The following is a 19,687-nucleotide window of genomic DNA, read 5'->3' as shown; positions in this document are numbered from 1 at the left end:
TTTGCTTCAGGCACCTCGACGCATGAAACAGTGGTTCCAGAAAAGAATTTTCTAAACGACAGATCTCACTTTCACTAGAAACTTTATCCAGCTCTCATGCAAGATCGATCATTTGGAGCGTGTAAGTTCTTTGGAGGCATTCAATTCCAAATCGAGAGGAGATATATAACTGGACCAAGTGAATTGAATTTAGAAACTCGAGCTCAGAGATATTCACCGATAACCTCTTGCAACATTAAACAGGTATCTGGAAATTGAAGATATAAAGGGTATCATCATTCACAACTTCTGACCTTTTCGTTTCTCTCCTCGAAACATCATGACTTTAGCGCATATAGAATAAAACATCAATAACTCTCCTCATCTCCCCTCCTTCACAAACGGAACAACAAACACTACCAGCCTATAAAGCAAAGCAAGCATCACACATCATGGCCAAAAACTTCAGACCCCACCCCTCAAAAAGCGACCCCCAGCCCCTCACTACCATTCCCAATACAACTGGCGTCCTCACTGGACCTTGGACTCCCAAAGCAAAAATATAGCAACGCGTCAATATAACAAGACGTGGAATTCCAGACACTCTCACCTCGCGAGACAATATCCCGATGCGCCTCCGCACGGACCATTTTTAATATACATGACTGATAAATTCTTATGGCGCGAAAGTATGTGTATTCATTACTGTTATTTGTACGATTATCAACCATGGAGGGGACATCATAGCTAATACGTACATCGTTGTGCTTGCGAAGATGTGAGACGAGAATATGGTTCTGAGATTGCGGAAAGAATGAGCTTTCCGGGGAGATATAGGGGGTCTTGGTATCGACGGAGGGTTTGTGCAGGTGAGGTGTGTGGGAAATGTGGACAGTGTGGATGTTATTGTCGATGTTGGGGGGGAAGTGAGGGGTTGGAGAGCCAGAGGAAAGGGGTGTGTTTATGTGTTGACGGGGTGCAATCTGGGGGGTCTTGTTGCTCGAGAGTGGGTAGCAGTGTGGGAAAGGAAAGAGATGGGGAGGTGAAGGTGGGTGAGGGGATAAGTGATCCAGATACTCCTATCCCTTCTATTAAGACTGATGGGGAGACTTGTTCGCCAAGAATGAATTTCGGTACGGAAAATGAAGATATGGAATTGGGAGAGATGGTGTTGGATTCAGATATTCCTATTCCTTCTATCGAGCTTGATGCGGATGACTTCATGGACAAAGAGGTATCAGGGGGACGTTTAGTTGAGCTTCAGAACGGGAAGGATGAGAGACATATTGTCGAGGAAGAAAGCAGTGATATCTTAGAAGCAAGAGCCAGAGATAGCCACGGAACTAGATGCCAAGACAAAATGAAGCTGGGCAGAAATCACCACCAACATCTGCTTACGACGTCAAGAAGTCAAATTTGCTTGAGAGAGGCTGTGCCCTCCACATAATGATGCAGGGCAGTCCTGACTGATATTAGGATGAGTACTACTCGATTCCTAAGTTCCCGAAAATAGATTTGGTAGAAAGCGGTGATTTATTAGTTACATTAACTTTGATAGATAGGATGGACAAAAATCTCACTCGCACCATTGTCCACCTCATGGCGGTGGTGTTCTAGCCGGGGTCTTTTCCTGGATTGCGTCTAACAGTCTAAATGGATATCTGACCACTCGAAGTTCTCAAATATTGAAATTATGTGGTGTCATTCAAGAAATTAAATCCAATTGCAATATCGTATTTTCTAAATCTCGCGACAACTTGTCGCATTCATGTGTGTCGGTATCCAAATCACCTCGTTGTTTCACACTTCTTTGAACTTTCGAATAGCTGCCTGTGAATTCAAGCCATTTGAGAAATTGATTATTATCTAGGATATCGACCCAACCCCAACCAATCATCATCCGAATCACAAACACGAACGACCATCTTTCACCACCATCTCTCCATCGCAAGCAACACGATGAATGGTGTAAGTTTGCCAACACGAAAAAGATGGCTGGGTGCACACCTAACGACGCCACGTGTAAATCACAGACTCCGCCAAGATAGCTGGCCAGAATTACCATCTTTAGGAGGTGCATTTTTTAAGTTTCACGTTTTTCTTCTTTTTTTCAAACGAGCCATTTCAAGAGAGGAAGGTTGAAAGGAAAAAGGTGATATGTAGTGGAGGAATTAGATGAAGGAAACGCGTGCTTGATAAGGTTACTGGAGGGACTGTGATGATCGTGATGGGTCCTACGATGAAATACCTGGGTACCCGTGGATCTACTAGCTACTTCCTGACTGTGACTGGGTGGGGATTCCTGTGGCGAAGCATCGATGTACCTTACGGAGGAGTACTGTACCGTGTGTTGATGAATTCCGCTGGTTCATGGGTGGGTGGATTCTCCGGGAAAGATTGCCAAGATATCAAAAAGTGCAATGGAGATCAAAATCAAAACATCGTAACCTTACCTTCCTCGTACCTTTCTCGTACCTCACCCTCGTGATTTCCATAGTAACGAATCAATCCCTCTTCAATTCTCATCAAAAGAATCCAGAATTCTCGTGGCTTTTCATAACTATTCCAAAAGAATCATTAGTTACTTCCCAGCTTCCAATCGCACAGTCCTCCCAAGACCTTCCCAACCCAACCTATCAAATAAAACCCCTCAAAGGTATCGTAGAAAGGAAGGAACAATAGCCGGACCCTCACCCTCCAACCGCAAAACTCAATTCGAGCTTCCTATTCCATCCAAGAAACATCGACCATCTATATATAAAACCTGCACTATGATGGAACGGCAAGTTGCTTCCCTGTTCATTATATTTCCCCGCAGCGAGGCGTGCTAGGGTAGCTCTCGTGTTTGGGGGAGTTAAAAAGGTCTCCGTTGCTATTGTGTGTTTTGTAGGAAATTCACTTCGGTTTCTGTCATCATTTCTCGATTGTCGTTTGTTTACTTGTTTCGATATATATCTTCATTCACTGTTGTTTTGATCAAGTGATTGACTTACGAGTTAAACAAATAAGGTTGGATTCTTTGAGATCGATTGATTGAAAATTTATCCTAATAAACAAATCTATTACAAGATAACGAAAAGAACTATCGAAAGAACTATCGAAATCTCTGTACAATAAAAATCATCATCGAAATGAAGTTCTCAACCGCTTTCTCCATCGTAGGAACTTTCATCGCTGTATCTGCACAGAATTTCGGTGCTGAACCTGCTTGCGCTGTAAGTTCCCTTTGCACTCTTTTCCCCTCTCTATCAATATCCATCACTCTCCATCTATTCTATCTTCTCTCCTTTCGCCCCTTCTCCCTTTACACTTTCCATCTCCTCCTCCATAAACATATGTCCCTTCCACTAACCCACCCACCCCAGGTCACCTGTCTCCAAAGCGCCATCTCCGTCGCCGGCTGCGGAGCCAACGACCAAGCCTGCCAATGCGGCACCGCGCAAGCCGCCATCCAAACCGCCGTAACCCCCTGTCTCATCTCCGCCTGTAACGTCGACGAACTCGCTTCTGCCGCTAGCGTCGGCTTTGCTCTATGCTCAGCATTCAGCGCTTCTGCTACCGCAGTCACGGGAAGTGTTACCACCCAAGCCATTACATCTGAGAACCCTGGAGGTCTCGCAAGCTCAACAACTGCAGATGTAAGCGCGACAGGAAGTGCATTGAGCTCTAGCAATCCAGGCGGTGTTGTGAGCATTCTTACCAACACCAGCGTATCGTCTACTGCAAGCGCGACCGGTACTGCACTGACATCGTCGAATCCCGGAGGAGCAATCAGTTCAGCTATTTCTTCGGCGTCCAGCTCAGTCAGTTCAGTTATTTCTTCGGCGTCCAGCTCGGCCAGTGCAGCTGTTTCTTCGGCATTAAGCTCGGCATCTGCATCTGCATCTGCATCTGCATCTGCATCTACAAGTTCACCCGCTGCAGTTACAACAAACGCGGCGCCTACTATGGGTGTTCAGATGGTGGGAGGATTGATGGGAGCGATTTTGGGTGTCGTTGCTGTCTTGTAAGGGCTGGAAGGTTTATGTCGAATGAAAAGAAGATTAATTTGTGGGGATGGAAGAATTGGACAGATCGGATATGAAACTTTGCTACAATGTGATGAAATGGGGTGGTCGTATTTCAGGGTGCTAATAATTGAAACCAATGAATGAATGGATTAATTTTTTGATGAAATCTTTCGATACTTGATAGAGACGATTATAGGGTTTGTGCAGCTTGAATACGTAGGAAATCCATGCCATTAAACGCACAACACGAAGTTGATCCCAAGATTTATTCTTTCGGCAGTTTACTTGAATTCGCACTTCACATCATGTCACATAGATACAATCACCATGATAGCTCAGTCACAATTTCATAAAAATCCATGTAATTCCATAGAATTGTATTTCCGCCAACTATCGAAGAAAGCAATGTGCCTTCCTCAATTCATACCAACTGTATGATGTCATGCTACAACTGAATATTTATCAAACCCAAAGCAAAGCTCGCAAAAAGTGTGTATCCCGCGAAATCTTTTCAAAGGCCGTCCAAATCATCAACTTTAAAAAGGAAAGAAATATCAAATAGCACAAGCAACTTTTCAGCCCGCCATTTTGTTTCGATAAATGAAGTATCCAAGAGGGAGATTTCAATCATCTTTGGACCGAGATCTAGGAAGATTTCAACTACTTTCCTTTAGATCCATCTTGTCTGGGAAGAATTCAGCTACCCCCTAACAGACTAGATGTGGTTCAAATGAGATGTCATCTCATCCTCTCTTCATTTATGCGGAAACGTCATTTCTAGCCTTCTTAGCTTGACTTTCGGCAACCTCATCCAACTTGCGCTTCTCGGGAACACCAGCAATCTCAGCTTCCTTCTTGGCCAACAAAACCTTCTCCTCTTCAGTCATGTTGGGCAAAAGCTCAACAGCTTTGCCGGTCTTGGTTTGTCTGTGGAAAGCACGAATGATTGAGTCGGCATCATCAACTGCAATGGACCGAATGTCGGCAAGGGCCTTGATCTTAGCAGTACACTCTTTGTATTGCTCATCGGACATCTCGATGTTCAATTGGTTAGCACGAGACTTGATAGCGTTCCATCCAGTAAGTCTAGATGCAAAGTGAACGTATCTGGTCATACCGAAATCGGCTGGGTTGATGATTTCGTAGGTAGATGGGTTGTTGAGGATAGCCTTGGCATGAATACCAGCCTTGTGGGTGAAAGCACTGAAACCAGTGATGTAGTTGTTGAAAGGAATGTTAACCTCAACAGCTTGTGCGACCAAATCTTCAATATCCTTGAGCTTGTGGAGCTTGTACTTGCCCATGACGTATTCACGGTCTGCGACAATCATACGAGCCATCAATCCACCGAGAGGGGTAATACCGTTTCTCTCACCAATACCCAAAACGGAGGTATCGATGTGAGTAGCACCAGCCTCCAAAGCACAGTATGCGTTTGCGATAGCGCAACCAGTATCATTGTGGAAATGTGTTTCGATATCACAGCTAACGACACCACGAAGGGTTCTGATCAAATCGTAAACTTGTCTTGGTGAAGCGCATCCAACGGTATCAGCAATGCCAACACGGTTAACACCAATCTTGTCAACAGTGGAGTAAATTGATAGGAGATCGACGAGGTTGGATCGGAAAGAATCTTCGGAAGAGAATCTGATTTCGATGCCGTGTGACTTGACGAATTCGATGACTTCAATAGCGGTGTTCTTGATGTAGGTCATATCCTTTCCGTGGGAGTGTTCCATAAGATAAGATGAGGTACCGATAACGACATCACTGAGACATGTTAGAGGTGATAATTCTGCGGGAGAAAAATCAAACTTACACTCCATCAACACCAGTTTGTACTGCGATTCTTGCATCATCCATATGACATCTAATGTGAGTAAGAATCTGTGAGAGTTAGTATGAATTTCCGTGTGCGGAGACTGGTACCAACCTTAGCCTTCAAACCCAACTTGCAAATAGCTTCACAATCAGCTCTTGATTGTTCTGAAGCAGCTGGTGAAGTCAATTCGATCTGCGAATTTTGTTTAGTATAATCTACCTAATAGAATTCTATAAATGACAATTGACTCACATAGTCGACACCGAAATCGTCCAATGCCTTGGCAATTTCAATCTTCTTCTCGGTATCAAAGAAAGCATTGGCGAATTGTTCACCTTCTCTCAAAGTACTTTCGATGATCTTGAAACTTGAGATATTGCTGAGGAAGTCGCCGACGGGTTGATATGGGTTATCTCTCTTGGCTGGATGTGGGTTCTTCTTGGTCTCAATGGCTGTGTATCCTGGGTGAGCTAGAAATGATACGTTAGTATTGATATCGACATTGGAGACTGAGAGGTATGCGCACTACCATTTGATCCATTAGAAGTAGTGCCATTGCCATTAGCATGAGCGGCAATAGTCTCTAAAGCCTGCTCTGGCTCACAGGAAGGACACATTGTGACGTTATTGAGGAGGTTTTATGATGGTTGATTGAGGTTGGGGAGGGAAGAGAAAAAAACTCTAGAATTGTGTTTGTTGTTGGTTCTTTCAAAGGAATTGAATTCTTCTTCTGCTTCGTCTTTAGATGGATAGAATGTGGTTAGACAATAGAAGAATTATATGTAGATGAAAAACCAAGGTTGATAATGTTCAATTGATGTGATAATCAGGTGAATTGATTCAAACAAGAGAGAAAAGAAAGAAAATTTCTCTTGTACAAGAAGAAAAAGGTATTTATGCTTTCCAAGGAAAATCTTTCGAATGAGGTATGACTCTGACTCTGACTCTGACGCTCTTCTTTTTCTTTTTTGTTAGTGAATTTGGAGGTGTGTGGGGTTATGCAGAGACATAACGTACATAATGCATAAAAGATGCATAAAAGATGTTACAGTTTTTACACTCCACCTGTGGTGAAGAGCGAAATCGGACCACTAGATTTTCATTTGTTAGTAACGATTGATGGTCATCACGTGCGATAAGCTGTAGCCATTTTCTTAGTCATCTTGTTGCATTAATGTTGCATTGGGAAAGTCGGTGAAGTCGGTGAATGCTTGAATGCTCTGATCTGATCTGAATCCCTTTTGAATGCCTCGAGAATGTTTAAAGTTTGCCACTGCATTGCTTAATTGCTTGATTGCTTGATTGCTGTATAAAAGGTAAAGCTTACCAGGAAGCTATATGAAGTCGTATAAAGCTGCATGAACTTATCGTCGACTAGAGAGCTCTTTCCATATTATCATCACGTTACATTCATTGCATTGCATTTCTGTCCAATTTTGATGGCAACAAAAATAATATATATTGTCCTACCTACCTTGCCTTCTCTTTTCTTGGCTGATCACACTACACAATACTTTTCTTCCTAACGCTGTGCCTCGACAAGAAATCATTGGAGAGGTCGTGATTGGTAGCAAAATTTTATCGGGACCGAGTTTCCAGCAGTTGATGGGCGCTTGCGTTATCCAAATTCATTAGATAGTGCTCTCTCGGGGTGACAGACCAAAGCGTTGGTAGTTCATCGTGTTACCAGGTCGCCATCGTCCATATTGGCAAACTTCCACCGCAGGTCGAGTCAATACTAATTATCGTCTCAGCCGGCCAAAACTGCATACACCTGACGATGGCCGATTCACCTCTCGTTCGCCTATCATTTGCGACCAACCATGCCTCAAGCTAAATTCGATTTGTTGCCCATCGTATTTTCTTGCTCTCAAAGTTGGTTGCTCTTACCATTCCAACCTTGACGTCGATTGATATCTCGTGGAATCTCCACCATCCATTTCAGATGGGTCGCACAAAGATGAGGAGAAAACCAACCGTTATTGCATGTGTACCAATCAATATTCATGGCATGCGCGAGCACTGTTGATCTTTGGCTCCAAATAATGTTACGAGTTGGGTCCAGTTACGAGTGGCTTATTAATGATAAGGCCAAGTCAGATTAGCAACTCAAAAAGCAAGTGCTTTGGATCCTTAAATTAGATTCTTCCATTCTAAATTTAACCATCTCTACTCTACGGGAAGGATGGCAATGATCGTAAAATGCCATTGCTGTACCAATTTCATGATCGTTCCTGATGGCGCTCCTGCAACTGCAGCAATTTCAGCCTTGCAATATATGATCTCTACCAATAATGTGTCGGATCTATTTATCTTCTTTGACATGAAGCGATGAAATGACTTCATGAAGGATTTAACCTTAAAAATTGGATCTTGGAGGGCCAAGTGGGAGAGTCTTATTCAATTCTACGAAGTAACCAATCACAGTCATCAATTTGCTTACCTCATAGCTGACATAAGTGCCTTTGTCGATATCATTGGCATAACCGTGTTGTCGTCGTATGTCTCGCACTCAAAATTGTCCGTAATCCCGACATCTACATTATCTACAAATTTGCACTGCCTGCTGTTGGAAATATTAAAGGTAACTGGAAGCCTCTCAAGCTCAAAATGTCAAGCTGCAATCATCTTTCCAAACATTCTCCTCTCTTCCCATTCTCGTTGTTTCTTCAGTTCAAAGTAACTTTTATTGCTTCCCTCCCTTCTTAGCCCTCGCTTCACAACCGATATCAAAATGTCAAATTTAACTCATTCGGATGGAAATACTGGTGGTTACGGCAATGTGACTTTACTTATGAATCCACACTTGTGTACACTTGACACTTGTGATCTTTCCTTGTCAAGTTTCGAGTATCGGCCAACCGTGGTTGGAAATACCATATTCGCCGGTTTGTTCGGGGTATTCTGTATTGCACAGTTGGCTCTAGGAATCAAGTTCAAAACATGGGGATATATGGTTGCTATGATTCTTGGATTGGTATGTTCTACACTTGTCAATGTCCACCCCACAGTTTAATTAGGATTGAATATGAAAACAAACAAAGTTTAAGATTACAAGACTAACTTTCTCGTTCATTAGATCCTCGAAATCATCGGTTATATCGCTAGGGTTCTTATTAATAACTATCCTTTCGAAAAGGATTACTTCTTAATGTATCTCATCTGTCTAACCATCGCCCCTGCTTTCCTCACCGCAGGAATTTACCTTTGTCTGTCTCGAATTGTCATTATTTACGGCCAAGAAATCTCTCGCTTCAAACCAGGAACATACACCATCATCTTCTGCACCTGTGATATTATCTCCCTCGTGCTCCAAGCCGCTGGTGGCGCCATCGCTTCAACTGCCGACACACTCGACGATAAAGATTTGGGCAAAAATATCATGTTAGCAGGTCTCGCTTTCCAAGTCTTTTCTCTCATCCTCTTCGCCATCCTCTGCGCTGACTTCGCATGGAGAGTTCGCCGCGCACAAGGCGTTTGGAATGCTCGCTACATCGATCTCGTTTCTTCCGCTCTCTTTAAATCCTTCCTCAGCGGACTTTGCCTCGCGACAATTACCATCCTCATTCGTTCCATCTACAGATGTGTAGAACTATCGGGTGGCTTCAATGGCCCTCTTTTCATTGGTCATGAGGTTGAGTTCATGATTTTGGAAGGTGTGATGATTGCTCTTGCGTTGGTGGGACTTACGCTATTGCATCCGGGAATTGCCATGAAAGAAGCATGGTCGGAAGCAAACTTTAAGTTTAGAAGTGGGCACGAAGGAATGGAACATTTGAAGAGAGTGAGTGCTGGAAGCGATATTGAAATGGAGAGTGGGAAGGTATTTACGAGAGAGTGAGGGGGGTGAATAAGTTGATGGGCTTATGGGTTAACGGGTCGATGGGTCGGTCGATAGAGGGTCTTGACAAATCATGAAAATGATGTCTTTTGTTCCCTTTTGGTTTACGATTTTCCTTTGGGTAAAGGCAGACTTTCATACAATTCTACCTTTTAGGGAGTTCTAAAGACGGGACAATGGTACGGTAACAGGAGTTCAAGAGCATTTGCCACGGTAGATGCATGATCTTGTGCAATATATATAGATATCATAGATTACATTTACATTTCATCATAGTATTATTAGTGATACCATTCCATTTATTTATTTATTTTAGAAGGTATCTAGATTCAATCATCAAATTTTTCTCATAAAAGTGCATATGAATTCTATAGTCATCATAATTATTTATTTTTCGCATCTCTTTCTTTCTTTCAATATTTCGTAATTGGGAGAGAGGAGGTTTATGTATGGTATTTATGTGTGAAATAAATAAATGAATTCCATGGATAGTAATTCCTGTGTTTAATTAGGTACCTGTTAAATTTCATCTAAACTAGATATCTAATCAGAATCAAAATCAAAATCAGAATTATAATTCTGATCATTGCATTTATACATTTCGTAAGTATTCATGGATATCTTCTATATTTTCTACATTTCGTATGCCTAGATGAATAAATAAATAAATAAACAAATATCGAGAGTAGTAAATATACAGATCAAGATCAAGAATAAAAACAAAAACAAAAACAAGAATAAAAATATCCATATTCACATATATATATATATATATATATATCCATACCGATCGATCGATCGATCTATAAAGAAGTCTATGGGATATTCTTTAAACTCCTTAAGCGAAATAAGAAAATCTATTCTATTCTATTCTACTCTATTTTACTCTATTTTATTCTACTCTATTCTATTCTATTCTATTTTATCTATTCTACTCTACTCTACTCTACTCTATTCTACTCTACTCTACTCTATTCTACTCTACTCTACTCTACTCTACTCTACTCTACTCCATCAAGTAAGTTTCAATATTGTAGTTTGGCTATGGGCAGCGAGTGATCTGTATAATGTTCTCTTAGAATTAGAAGACAGTATATTTCTCCACTACATACGACTAAAAGTCGATGTCAATAAGTCTAGCAAAATGGGATAGATGAATGGATGAAAGAATGTACACATAACAGTACCTGATTACTTCCCAACTTTGAAACATCACAGTTTGGCGGTTGTTCAGTAGAGAATTTCTCAGTAGACATGTATGTATATATGTATGAATGTGTGAAATCAGGCGAAATTAAAATTACTCTATACAAATCTCTAAACAGGTTATTTCGTAATGCCTTCCTTTCCTATTGATTCAACCCATCGTCTCTCTAATGTGTATTCATTAAATCCACATGCTATGCCTATGTGCGTATGTATGTAATAATCATATCTATCTCTCTCTCTCATAAAGTCGTTTCGTATCCCGTTCACAAGAAAGACCCAGCTTTCAAATTCTTCTCGGCGGGGCTCCCCATCCGGATGATTTCTCGTCTCCTCCTTCCAAATGTCCATAACTACTCGTCGCTCTCATCTGCATATCATCCGCCTCCCATAACTCTTGAGACTTCGCATCTCTAACCCATGGTCCCCTATTCGTGTTAACTCTTCCTGTAGGAACTACTCTCAATCGCTCCGTCGGTGCAATTGATGCTTCGTATGTTGGCGCCGGGGCACCATTATACGGAAGATCATCTGCAGCACCATCACCTCCTCCAAATGGCATTCGCGTTATCGAATCCCCACCTGCCCTCATATGTTCCTGATGCCAACCATCGTTTCCACCGGTACCGAATTTCTCCTGTGAGATCTCCGGCAGGCGTTGATTGCGAGCTTCGACATCGGCACGGCGATAAAGTGTACTGGGTGTTGAGCCACCTTCCGCGCGCGATTTGTCTCTTCCACACATTCCAATTATCACACGGATCAACCCGATGAGAACGATGGTGAAATAGAGAATAACAAGTGAGGTAGAAATGAGAGCTTCTTGTCTTATAACCGCTTCCAATTTCTTTCCCACCTTAACCACAGCCTCTGTAATTTCATCTGTGGTGCTCGTAGCAGGGTTGGCGAGGAAATTGTCGTCTGCCGTTGAATTTGTGAGAGAGGCAGCTGCACCGAGTGAAAAGACGTCTGGTTGGAATTCGGGGAATTCTACATGAGCGTGGTCGCTAACCCATGTAAGACCCTTTTCGATGCCCGCAATTTTGAGTCCGACCAAACATTCAAAGACACCCATAATAGGTTTGTAGAGGATAGTACCACCAAATGTAACATTGAGAGCATTGGTCATCTCATCAGTGAAAACATTCAAGGTTTCGTTGATAGCTCCTGTTGTCGTATTAACCCATCCAAAAACATTATGATTGATTTCCGTGTTTGTATTATTGATGACAGAATTAGCCCCTAAAGCCCATGATTCCGATGCATTGTTTAAAGCCTTGACGACATGTTCTGCAAAGTCTCCGACTTCGGCTGCGAGCGCCGGGATTTCTTTTTCGAGGGTTTTCAAGATAATGTATTGACAGAGACAGGTAAAGAGACCCGCCAACCCGAGTGCCAAAACGAAAAGTGCTGGGATAGATGTAGCATATGCAATGAACCATCTTGCCAAGATTTGATTCTTTTGGCTCTTGAACCTCCTTGAAAGTTTGAGACCGAATTGTGAAGTATAGGGACGATGAGCTTGATAGAGAATATCCAACTCATTAGTATAGTTTCGACTCCTGAGTAAGGCGGCTCGTCTTTGCATGCTGCGCCAACCCCAGATTTCGCGGTAGGCCATGGGAATACAAACGAGAATAGCAGCGACGAGTAGGACGATGAGCATAATTTTCTTGGCGGTATCGAGGGTTTTAACAAGGCCGACGAAAAAGTCTTGAATGGCGCTGTTGTCGGAACAAAATGTCAAGGCTTTCTTTTGAGGAACTGGGAAGACTGATTCATCGAACTTGTAAGCGATCATTGATTCATTCACGAGTTTCTTTACCTCTTCGAACGGAAGTTTGATGATGTTATCGGTGAAGTTTTGGACTTGATCGAACGTTGGAAGGGATGCGTTGAGTTTGGCGAGATCGGCATCCATAGTCGTAGGGTCAATTTGAATGGAATTGAGTTTGTTGATCTCACTACTAAAGTCGAGTTTTGGCGGTGAAGTACTGCTTCCAAAGATACCACCGATATTGATCTTCGATAAGAAGCCATTAAGATCATCTTCGAATGATTTGAGTCCAGAAGACATGTCACCGGTGATAGTATTGATAGACTTGTTCACGAAAGCGCCAACGTCTTCGATCATTTGTATGGCGACTTGAAGACTACCAGTGATAGCCAAGGTGATGAGACACATGTATGTTGAGGTCATCATGTGAATGACGAAGAGAACGATTTCTTCGACACCAGTGAGACTCATGTAAAGCATTTGCATCATACCATTGACAGCTTTTGTAATACCAGCAGCGGCCATACTGTTAACACCTTGAGAGAGATAATGGGGCATAGAAGCCATAGCACTTCCGACATTCTCAACACTACTACAGGCTGATAACGCTTCGGTTTTAGCTGATGCGATATCTCCTTTGATACCAGCCAAAGAAATAAGGAGCCGAACGATGATAAGTAGTAAGAGAATTGTCCATCTGTTGATCCATGTCTGTGATAGGCGCGCTCGAAGACCGAGGTATGGTGTATAGTAGTCATCGGCAGGTGCGGCATTTATATTTCGATGGACACCGTAAGGGTGCATCTCGTGGCTGCTGTTGATGGAAGAATCGTTGGAAGGGGCGTGAGAATGCTGGATCTTCTGAGTAGCTATGTAGCCTTTAAAAGCATCCATCTTAGCAATCTATCTTGTATTGAATTACCTCCAAGGTAAAGATTCGTATTAGGAGTTTGCAGTTGTGCAGTGTAGTCTATGCAATCTATGCAGGCTGATGGTTGACTTGTTTTTTGAGTAAAAGGGAAGTTCGAGGTATTGAAAAGAAAGTTTAAAGTCTCTTGGAAGGGATTGAATATGTTGTAGGAAGTACGAAAGTCGACTTGACTACAGAACCTTGAGGTTGTGGTGAAGAATGATATTGTGAATAATTAATGAGTGTATTAAGGAGTCATAATAGAGAACCTTGCTCTATTGTTTCTATTGTTGATTTCCGAAGGTGTCCGAAGCGAGAAATCAATTTTATTGTTGTAATGACAATAGAGAGAAGAGAGAAAGAAAACGTAAAGTGAATAATTTTTGATATGAGCAAAGGGGAGAGCGAAAGGAGGGGGAAGAATGAGCAATTTGGCGAGAACGTATACTTAATACAAGAACACACAAAGAAAACATAGAACTCACGAGTATCACGAGTATTAACCAAACAAACTATTTTGAGAATCAAGAGGTTGAAACAAAGAATAACGACGAATAACGCTTTGTTTCGGATTCACAATAAGATTAGTTATTATGATCATTCGTTGATCCGCTAAAGAATTCGAAGAGTGATGTTTGATATCTGGTTCGTCCTCCGTGATTGTGTTTTCCTTGGTAGAAGCGTGATCCCAAATGAGGGGGGTTGACTGAGGTGAATTAAGCGCCTCTCCTCGTCAAACGTCTAATGACCAGTAGATTGATAGTTCACTGTATGACTGATGCAACAGTGAAGATTTTGAAGAAGAAATTAGGTAATCTTGGAAGACTAATGGATTCCAAAATAACTCTGGTGGGTACAGCTCAAGTGAGATATTTGTTCCAGTTCTTGTGACACTTCAGAAGGATTGGTATCTATTGACTGCCCAGATCTTCTTCTTTCCCCGTAAAGCTTCGATTTCGTTATTTTTGATGAAGATTGATACTGGTGCTATTGATTTGTAACGTATGGATATCCATGAGTTCCAAAACGATGAATCTTGATCATATATCTTAATAGAATGAAGTTGTCTATGCCGTGATGAACAAAAATGGTGAGAAGCGGTGCGAACTTTGAAGGCATTTTCCTTATTAAAAGTTACCCCTCCGATGACATGAAAGTTCCTTCTCCATTTGAAAAATACTATACCAGCAATATCAATACAGATGCCAAAGGTATTGTCTCTCGAGCTCTCTTGCTGTTATTCATCAATCATCGTGTGAAGTTATGACTTTGCAAACCAGAAACTCAGCCACTCAGTGACCATATTAACCTGAAGGTCAGAGTAAATCAGAGACATCATTAAGGCAGGGTCTTAGACCACAACAAAGGCCTCTTTCTTTCGTAACTTTCGTATCCTCAAACCTCTTCATACAATGCATATGATGAATATAATTAGCTGAGTCTTCAAAATCTCAAAGGATGCAACGATATCCAGTGAAGACAAAAAGATAAAAGGAAGGGTTGTCCAAAGCGACAAATCAGAACTCGTGACCCTTCATTTTTAGCCTGGAACGCCTCGAGGACGCTAGAACAACATGGCATGAAACCCCACCGGTAGTTAGGCCCAGTAATATCCAACCACTTGATTGTTACACAGCTGAGTAGAGTACAGTTAGAGTATACTTCCCAGTAGGTAGTGACAGACGTCGGATATTTCAATTTACCATGTATACGAGTACCGATGCAAGAAATCCTCAAATGTCAAATTAACCAATCAATTCATCATGTTTCCATCTTTGAACCTCATTATCAGATCTCATTGGTTTGAAGTACCCCCTCGTTTAGCGCTGTGCCATAAATTGTGGATTGGTTTGACCTATTCATACTATCCACCACGGCATTGGGCGATTAGACGGATCATGGAAAGATGCAGTCAGTTACTTCGCATGTTATACATATGCATGCCTGTTATGGGGCAGGCCTGAGTTTGGGTGGTCAGAAAGTTTAATTGAAGGTATCATTCCACTAAGGTTTTGAGAATTAAAAGTACATGGGTATACACAAGGTAAATCGTTGAATTAATATACAATTCGTGGTATCTTCTTCCATCAAGATTAAATTTCACTAACAAGAACTTTGACATCTGCCACAGCAGTCCTAGCCATCTTCTTCAAGAACGTCTTCTCATCCGCTTCTCTATATCTTTCCCATCCATCCAGTCCTTCTTTGGCTTGAATGCTCAAAGTTTCGTATCCTTGCTTGATTACCCCCGCAACTTGTACACTTGTAAGGTGTTTCCTCTTTCCAGTTGATCCATCCGTAAGTAATTGATTATAGTGCGTAGTGACACTGATCAATATATCTATCGAACTCTTCGGACGTTTTCCAAGATTGTAATTATCTCGAAATTTCACCAGTACCTCCCCAGTTTCTACCAATTTATAAAACAGGTCGTCGTATGCCGCAGGACTGGGCAGGAATGCTTCTCCGGCGGATAATGACAACGCAATGAGGTTGACCACGTCATCAAGAAGTATTTCGATGTTTAGGAGATTCTTTAAGTCCGTTGTATAAGTGGTAAGGAATCTCACAAGTGCAAGTAGGGATCGGAATAATTCAGACCAGTGGTACGTGAGGCGTGTTCGAGATCGTGAAAGGTGTGAGATGATTCGTAAGATGATTCCCACACATAGAATATAGAGATCCACATCTAGTCTCTTTCGGAGGTTATGATTTATACCATCTATTGCGACATCCAGCATATAAGCAGCAAATATCCTATCGGCGCGAACCAAAGGTAAAAATGGCTGTCTTTGTCGACATAACCGGACTGGCATTTTGCTTTCCTCGCTACATATCTTTTTGCATAGTACTTGATCTTCGATCAATATTCGGAGAACGATGAGGTTGGTACGCGCATAGAAACCGGTTCGAGAGGATAGATGCGCATGTTGAAGTATGTATGAGGTATATGATAGGTAGGCACTGAGGGGGTGTTCGACTCCTTTCTCCACGGGTATTGATACCAAATTAAAGCAAAACAGCTTGTTCGCGTGTGTAAAGTCGTACGTAGCTAGTAAAACAGCTGCTTCGCTGCCAGGTCTATGAAACTGTTAGTATGATTTCACATAAGCTCCGTCTTAACCTACAATTTTGAGAACATTTCCTTTGCAGCATCTGGGTCAAGTGCTGGAGTCGCTGGTTTAGAACCCGGAGCAATTGCTCCCAACCCTATCATACTCAAAGTGCTTCCAATTGACCATACTTCCGGTATATCATCTTGAATCGCAATATATTTAGCCCTGGATGTCGTACATGTATGGCCCACCGAGCGAATTATCTTTTGTATAGTTCCTTCGTTAACAAAATCATCAAGTCGTAATCTGTAAGGGTTTTGAAATTCGAATTTGTTGTAATTAACTAAGAGTCCTAGAAGAGTAAACGGTTCGAATGTGAGTGAAGTGGTATCTGAATCTTGAATAAACTACAGACGTCAGTTTAGTTGGGATGCGCAGAAAGGAAGATCATACTTTCATAAGAGAAGGGAAAAGATCCCGATGCGTGAAATAAGAAAGTAAACTGGTTTGATATGCGCCTGAAGTCACTGATAATGCTGCTTCAATAGCTTTGCGACGAATATCCACTGGGTAACGATTTTCAGTGATGTTCTCCCTGTTTCTGAATGGTGTACCTACAATTCCTCCCTGTTCGAATTGTGACATCTAATGCTGCAACAAAATCTGTAAATATCGCATCTACATGATCTAATCCTGCAAGAACACTTATTATATCCGAACTTGGGTTTGTGTATTTCTTTGATAGGACTGCTGCTAAGAAGGCTGTAATGGTCTGAAATTGTCAGCCTTGTCAAACAAACCCAGGGGCATTATCATACATCAAGCGCATGTGCATCTGCTGGATGATTTCCTGCCTTTATACATCCTACTGCCCTTGAAAACAGTTGTCTAGTTTGTATCTACAATAATCAGTATTGGCTTATGTGTATTTCCCTGCGTTCCCCCATACCTGAAGATGCAGCAAATCGTCGGCACTAAATTGATTTAGAATAGTTTGCAAGGTGGCTTTATTCGGTCGCAACAGGAAGAATTCCTTCCAGAACCCTTCCGATTTATCAGGGTCGTCTTCATCCTATTTGTTCATCAGTATGAGCAGAATGCGACACAGCACTGTATGAAATGCGGAACATCAGTCCGAACCCACCTTGAATAGAGCCTCGTACAACTCTACAATCTTTTGTTGGAATACTTCAGGGCGAGCTTGTTGAGTAAGAGGAGATGGCTCCATACTTCATGGCAGCAATTGATATATCCTCAATGCAAAGGGGGGGGGGAGGAGAGACTATAGAATATGAATGGTTCGAGGATGGATTTTCCTTATGTCGCAAATGATGGAATATCTTTAATTAAATTTATTATGGATGTGCTCTGGCCTTACCTCCTTACGTAGTCAAAAAGCCCCAGATTTAGGGAATGGGTTATGGGTTATGGTTATGGGTTATGTGGTAGCTTCATTAGCCGGCGGCCGATAAGTGTACAGCACTAATCATTAAGAAGTATAGTGCACTCCCGATAAACTTTGTGGTTTCTTATTGGACGAAGGACTTTCTTTGAGAAGACCTGGTTTTGGAGTGAAGGTCCCTCCCTTCCTTGAGATGGATTTATTCGATGTTCTGGTAAACGTCTAATTTTCCTCCCATTACCTCAAAAGTTCTTGCTTTTGTCAGCTTCAGTGAATCTTGGTCATACCATATGAATACCTAGTATGTATCATTTGTGATTCATCTGTACTGTCTTTGAATTGCTTACAATAGATCCATTACCATTGGTTCGGTAAAACTATGATCCGACCCGACCTGAGCCGAACTGAACTTTGAGTGAGCCCATGATTTCTAAGAACAGGCTAGGTAGGAAGTGAAAGGATTCTAAGAATACTACAAATGTGATTAACAACCCTTAACATAACATCTCAAACCCTTTAATATATCATTCTTCCACCCAATACTTTGACTTCAACATATCGATAGTCAGACCTGCCCTCAACATGTCTTTACAAAGAGCGGTTGCTCCTCTGACATCATCAGCGCCCATCATTTTCAGATTTGCCTCATCACAACCATCGGCCCCTCTACGACAATGTTCACACATCATTCGTCAATTCTCTTCTTCCCGAGTCGCAGGCGCTGAGGCAAAACGCAAGATGCAAACCAGTACCTGGCAAACATATACTCTCTCCACCCCTCCGCCACCACCACCAGCCCGCGAAGCCGCTCTTCCGGAAACGTCCATCACCGGAGGCATTCCACAAGTTCACGACACTCGCCCACCTTCGATTGGTGTCACCGAAGCGGAAGCCCAAAAGTCAAAGCCTGTAAAGAAGAGGCGACAGTTCAACTTTGTTCCTCTTAAGAAAACCATCACCCTTACCCCACGAGCCGTCGAAGTTTTGCGCGATTTGAGCAATCAACCTGAAGCGAAACTCATCAAGATCAGTGTCGCAGCCCGTGGATGTAGTGGTTCGGCTTATGACTTGAAATATGTTGAGAAAGGTGCCCTCAGCGATATTGTTCATGAGCAGGATGGTGTCAAAGTTCTCATTGATCCAACCGCACAGCTCAAGATTATTGGTAGCACAATGGATTGGGTCGAGGATAGACTAAGCGCAAAGTTCGTTTTCGACAATCCAAATATCGGTAAGTTCCACTATATCTCTCATTCAATGTCATCTCATTCATTGGCCATTCCGACTAACAATGCACAGACAAATCCTGTGGATGCGGTGAATCATTCATGACAAAAGACGAATCAGCAGCACGAGAAGCAGAAAAGAGAGCTTCCAAGGGTTTATAATTGATGATACGATAAATACGACAGTATTAGATTTGTGATATAATGGGCATAAGCATGGGCATGCATTGGATGGCGTTTCGGTTGGCGTTGGAGGGAACCGACCTGCGTATAAGCACGCTCCGGTGGTATACTTTTTCGGATTGGCAATTAGGGACAGTGATACCTCACAGGCAGGATAGACTTTGCATATAGTTGTACAGCATATCGATACTTAATGCAGACAAAGTTTCATGACAGTAATGAATTTTTGTCAAATGTTTCTCGCTTCTAATCGTCTTTAGCACTATTCATTT

At 42.1% G+C, this 19,687-nt stretch overlaps 7 protein-coding genes across 7 annotated transcripts; 4 read left to right on the top strand and 3 right to left on the bottom strand.

Annotated features, from left to right (window-relative positions):
• Positions 1-1,102: 1,102 nt before the first annotated feature.
• On the top strand, positions 1,103-1,426 carry EAF02_005125 (uncharacterized protein; the record flags this gene model as incomplete). Its single annotated transcript, XM_038901173.1, has 1 exon — positions 1,103-1,426. The coding sequence occupies one exon, from the start codon at positions 1,103-1,105 to the stop codon at positions 1,424-1,426; it is 324 nt and encodes a 107-aa protein (XP_038758513.1).
• Positions 1,427-3,110: 1,684 nt separating this feature from the next.
• On the top strand, positions 3,111-3,989 carry EAF02_005124 (uncharacterized protein; the record flags this gene model as incomplete). The annotated part of the gene is made up of 2 exons (XM_038901172.1): positions 3,111-3,194; positions 3,345-3,989. 2 exons carry the CDS (start codon positions 3,111-3,113, stop codon positions 3,987-3,989), a joined length of 729 nt encoding a protein of 242 aa, XP_038758512.1.
• Positions 3,990-4,747: 758 nt separating this feature from the next.
• On the bottom strand, positions 4,748-6,431 carry EAF02_005123 (uncharacterized protein; the record flags this gene model as incomplete). The annotated part of the gene is made up of 5 exons (XM_038901171.1): positions 4,748-5,762; positions 5,812-5,879; positions 5,926-6,006; positions 6,067-6,284; positions 6,341-6,431. The coding sequence occupies 5 exons, from the start codon at positions 6,429-6,431 to the stop codon at positions 4,748-4,750; spliced, it is 1,473 nt and encodes a 490-aa protein (XP_038758511.1).
• Positions 6,432-8,548: 2,117 nt separating this feature from the next.
• On the top strand, positions 8,549-9,655 carry EAF02_005122 (uncharacterized protein; the record flags this gene model as incomplete). The annotated part of the gene is made up of 2 exons (XM_038901170.1): positions 8,549-8,791; positions 8,894-9,655. 2 exons carry the CDS (start codon positions 8,549-8,551, stop codon positions 9,653-9,655), a joined length of 1,005 nt encoding a protein of 334 aa, XP_038758510.1.
• A 1,492-nt stretch (positions 9,656-11,147) lies between these two features.
• Positions 11,148-13,532, bottom strand: EAF02_005121 (uncharacterized protein; the record flags this gene model as incomplete). The annotated part of the gene is made up of 1 exon (XM_038901169.1): positions 11,148-13,532. One exon carries the CDS (start codon positions 13,530-13,532, stop codon positions 11,148-11,150), a length of 2,385 nt encoding a protein of 794 aa, XP_038758509.1.
• A 1,998-nt stretch (positions 13,533-15,530) lies between these two features.
• On the bottom strand, positions 15,531-17,987 carry EAF02_005120 (uncharacterized protein). The gene is made up of 7 exons (XM_038901168.1): positions 17,749-17,987; positions 17,554-17,676; positions 17,423-17,503; positions 17,223-17,376; positions 17,058-17,170; positions 16,677-17,011; positions 15,531-16,629 (listed from the first exon to the last, which is right to left on the bottom strand). Exons 1-7 carry the CDS (start codon positions 17,830-17,832, stop codon positions 15,642-15,644), a joined length of 1,878 nt encoding a protein of 625 aa, XP_038758508.1. The 5' UTR covers positions 17,833-17,987; the 3' UTR covers positions 15,531-15,641.
• A 601-nt stretch (positions 17,988-18,588) lies between these two features.
• On the top strand, positions 18,589-19,394 carry EAF02_005119 (uncharacterized protein; the record flags this gene model as incomplete). Its single annotated transcript, XM_038901167.1, has 2 exons — positions 18,589-19,237; positions 19,306-19,394. The coding sequence occupies 2 exons, from the start codon at positions 18,589-18,591 to the stop codon at positions 19,392-19,394; spliced, it is 738 nt and encodes a 245-aa protein (XP_038758507.1).
• Positions 19,395-19,687: the final 293 nt, after the last annotated feature.

The sequence above is a fragment of the Botrytis sinoallii genome (genome assembly GCF_014898435.1).
Source record: "Botrytis sinoallii strain Bc 23 chromosome Unknown BSIN_008, whole genome shotgun sequence".
Taxonomy (NCBI): Eukaryota; Fungi; Ascomycota; class Leotiomycetes; order Helotiales; family Sclerotiniaceae; genus Botrytis; species Botrytis sinoallii.
The sequence above is the reverse complement of the archived record's forward strand: the minus strand, read 5'-3'. Positions and strand labels throughout refer to the sequence as shown.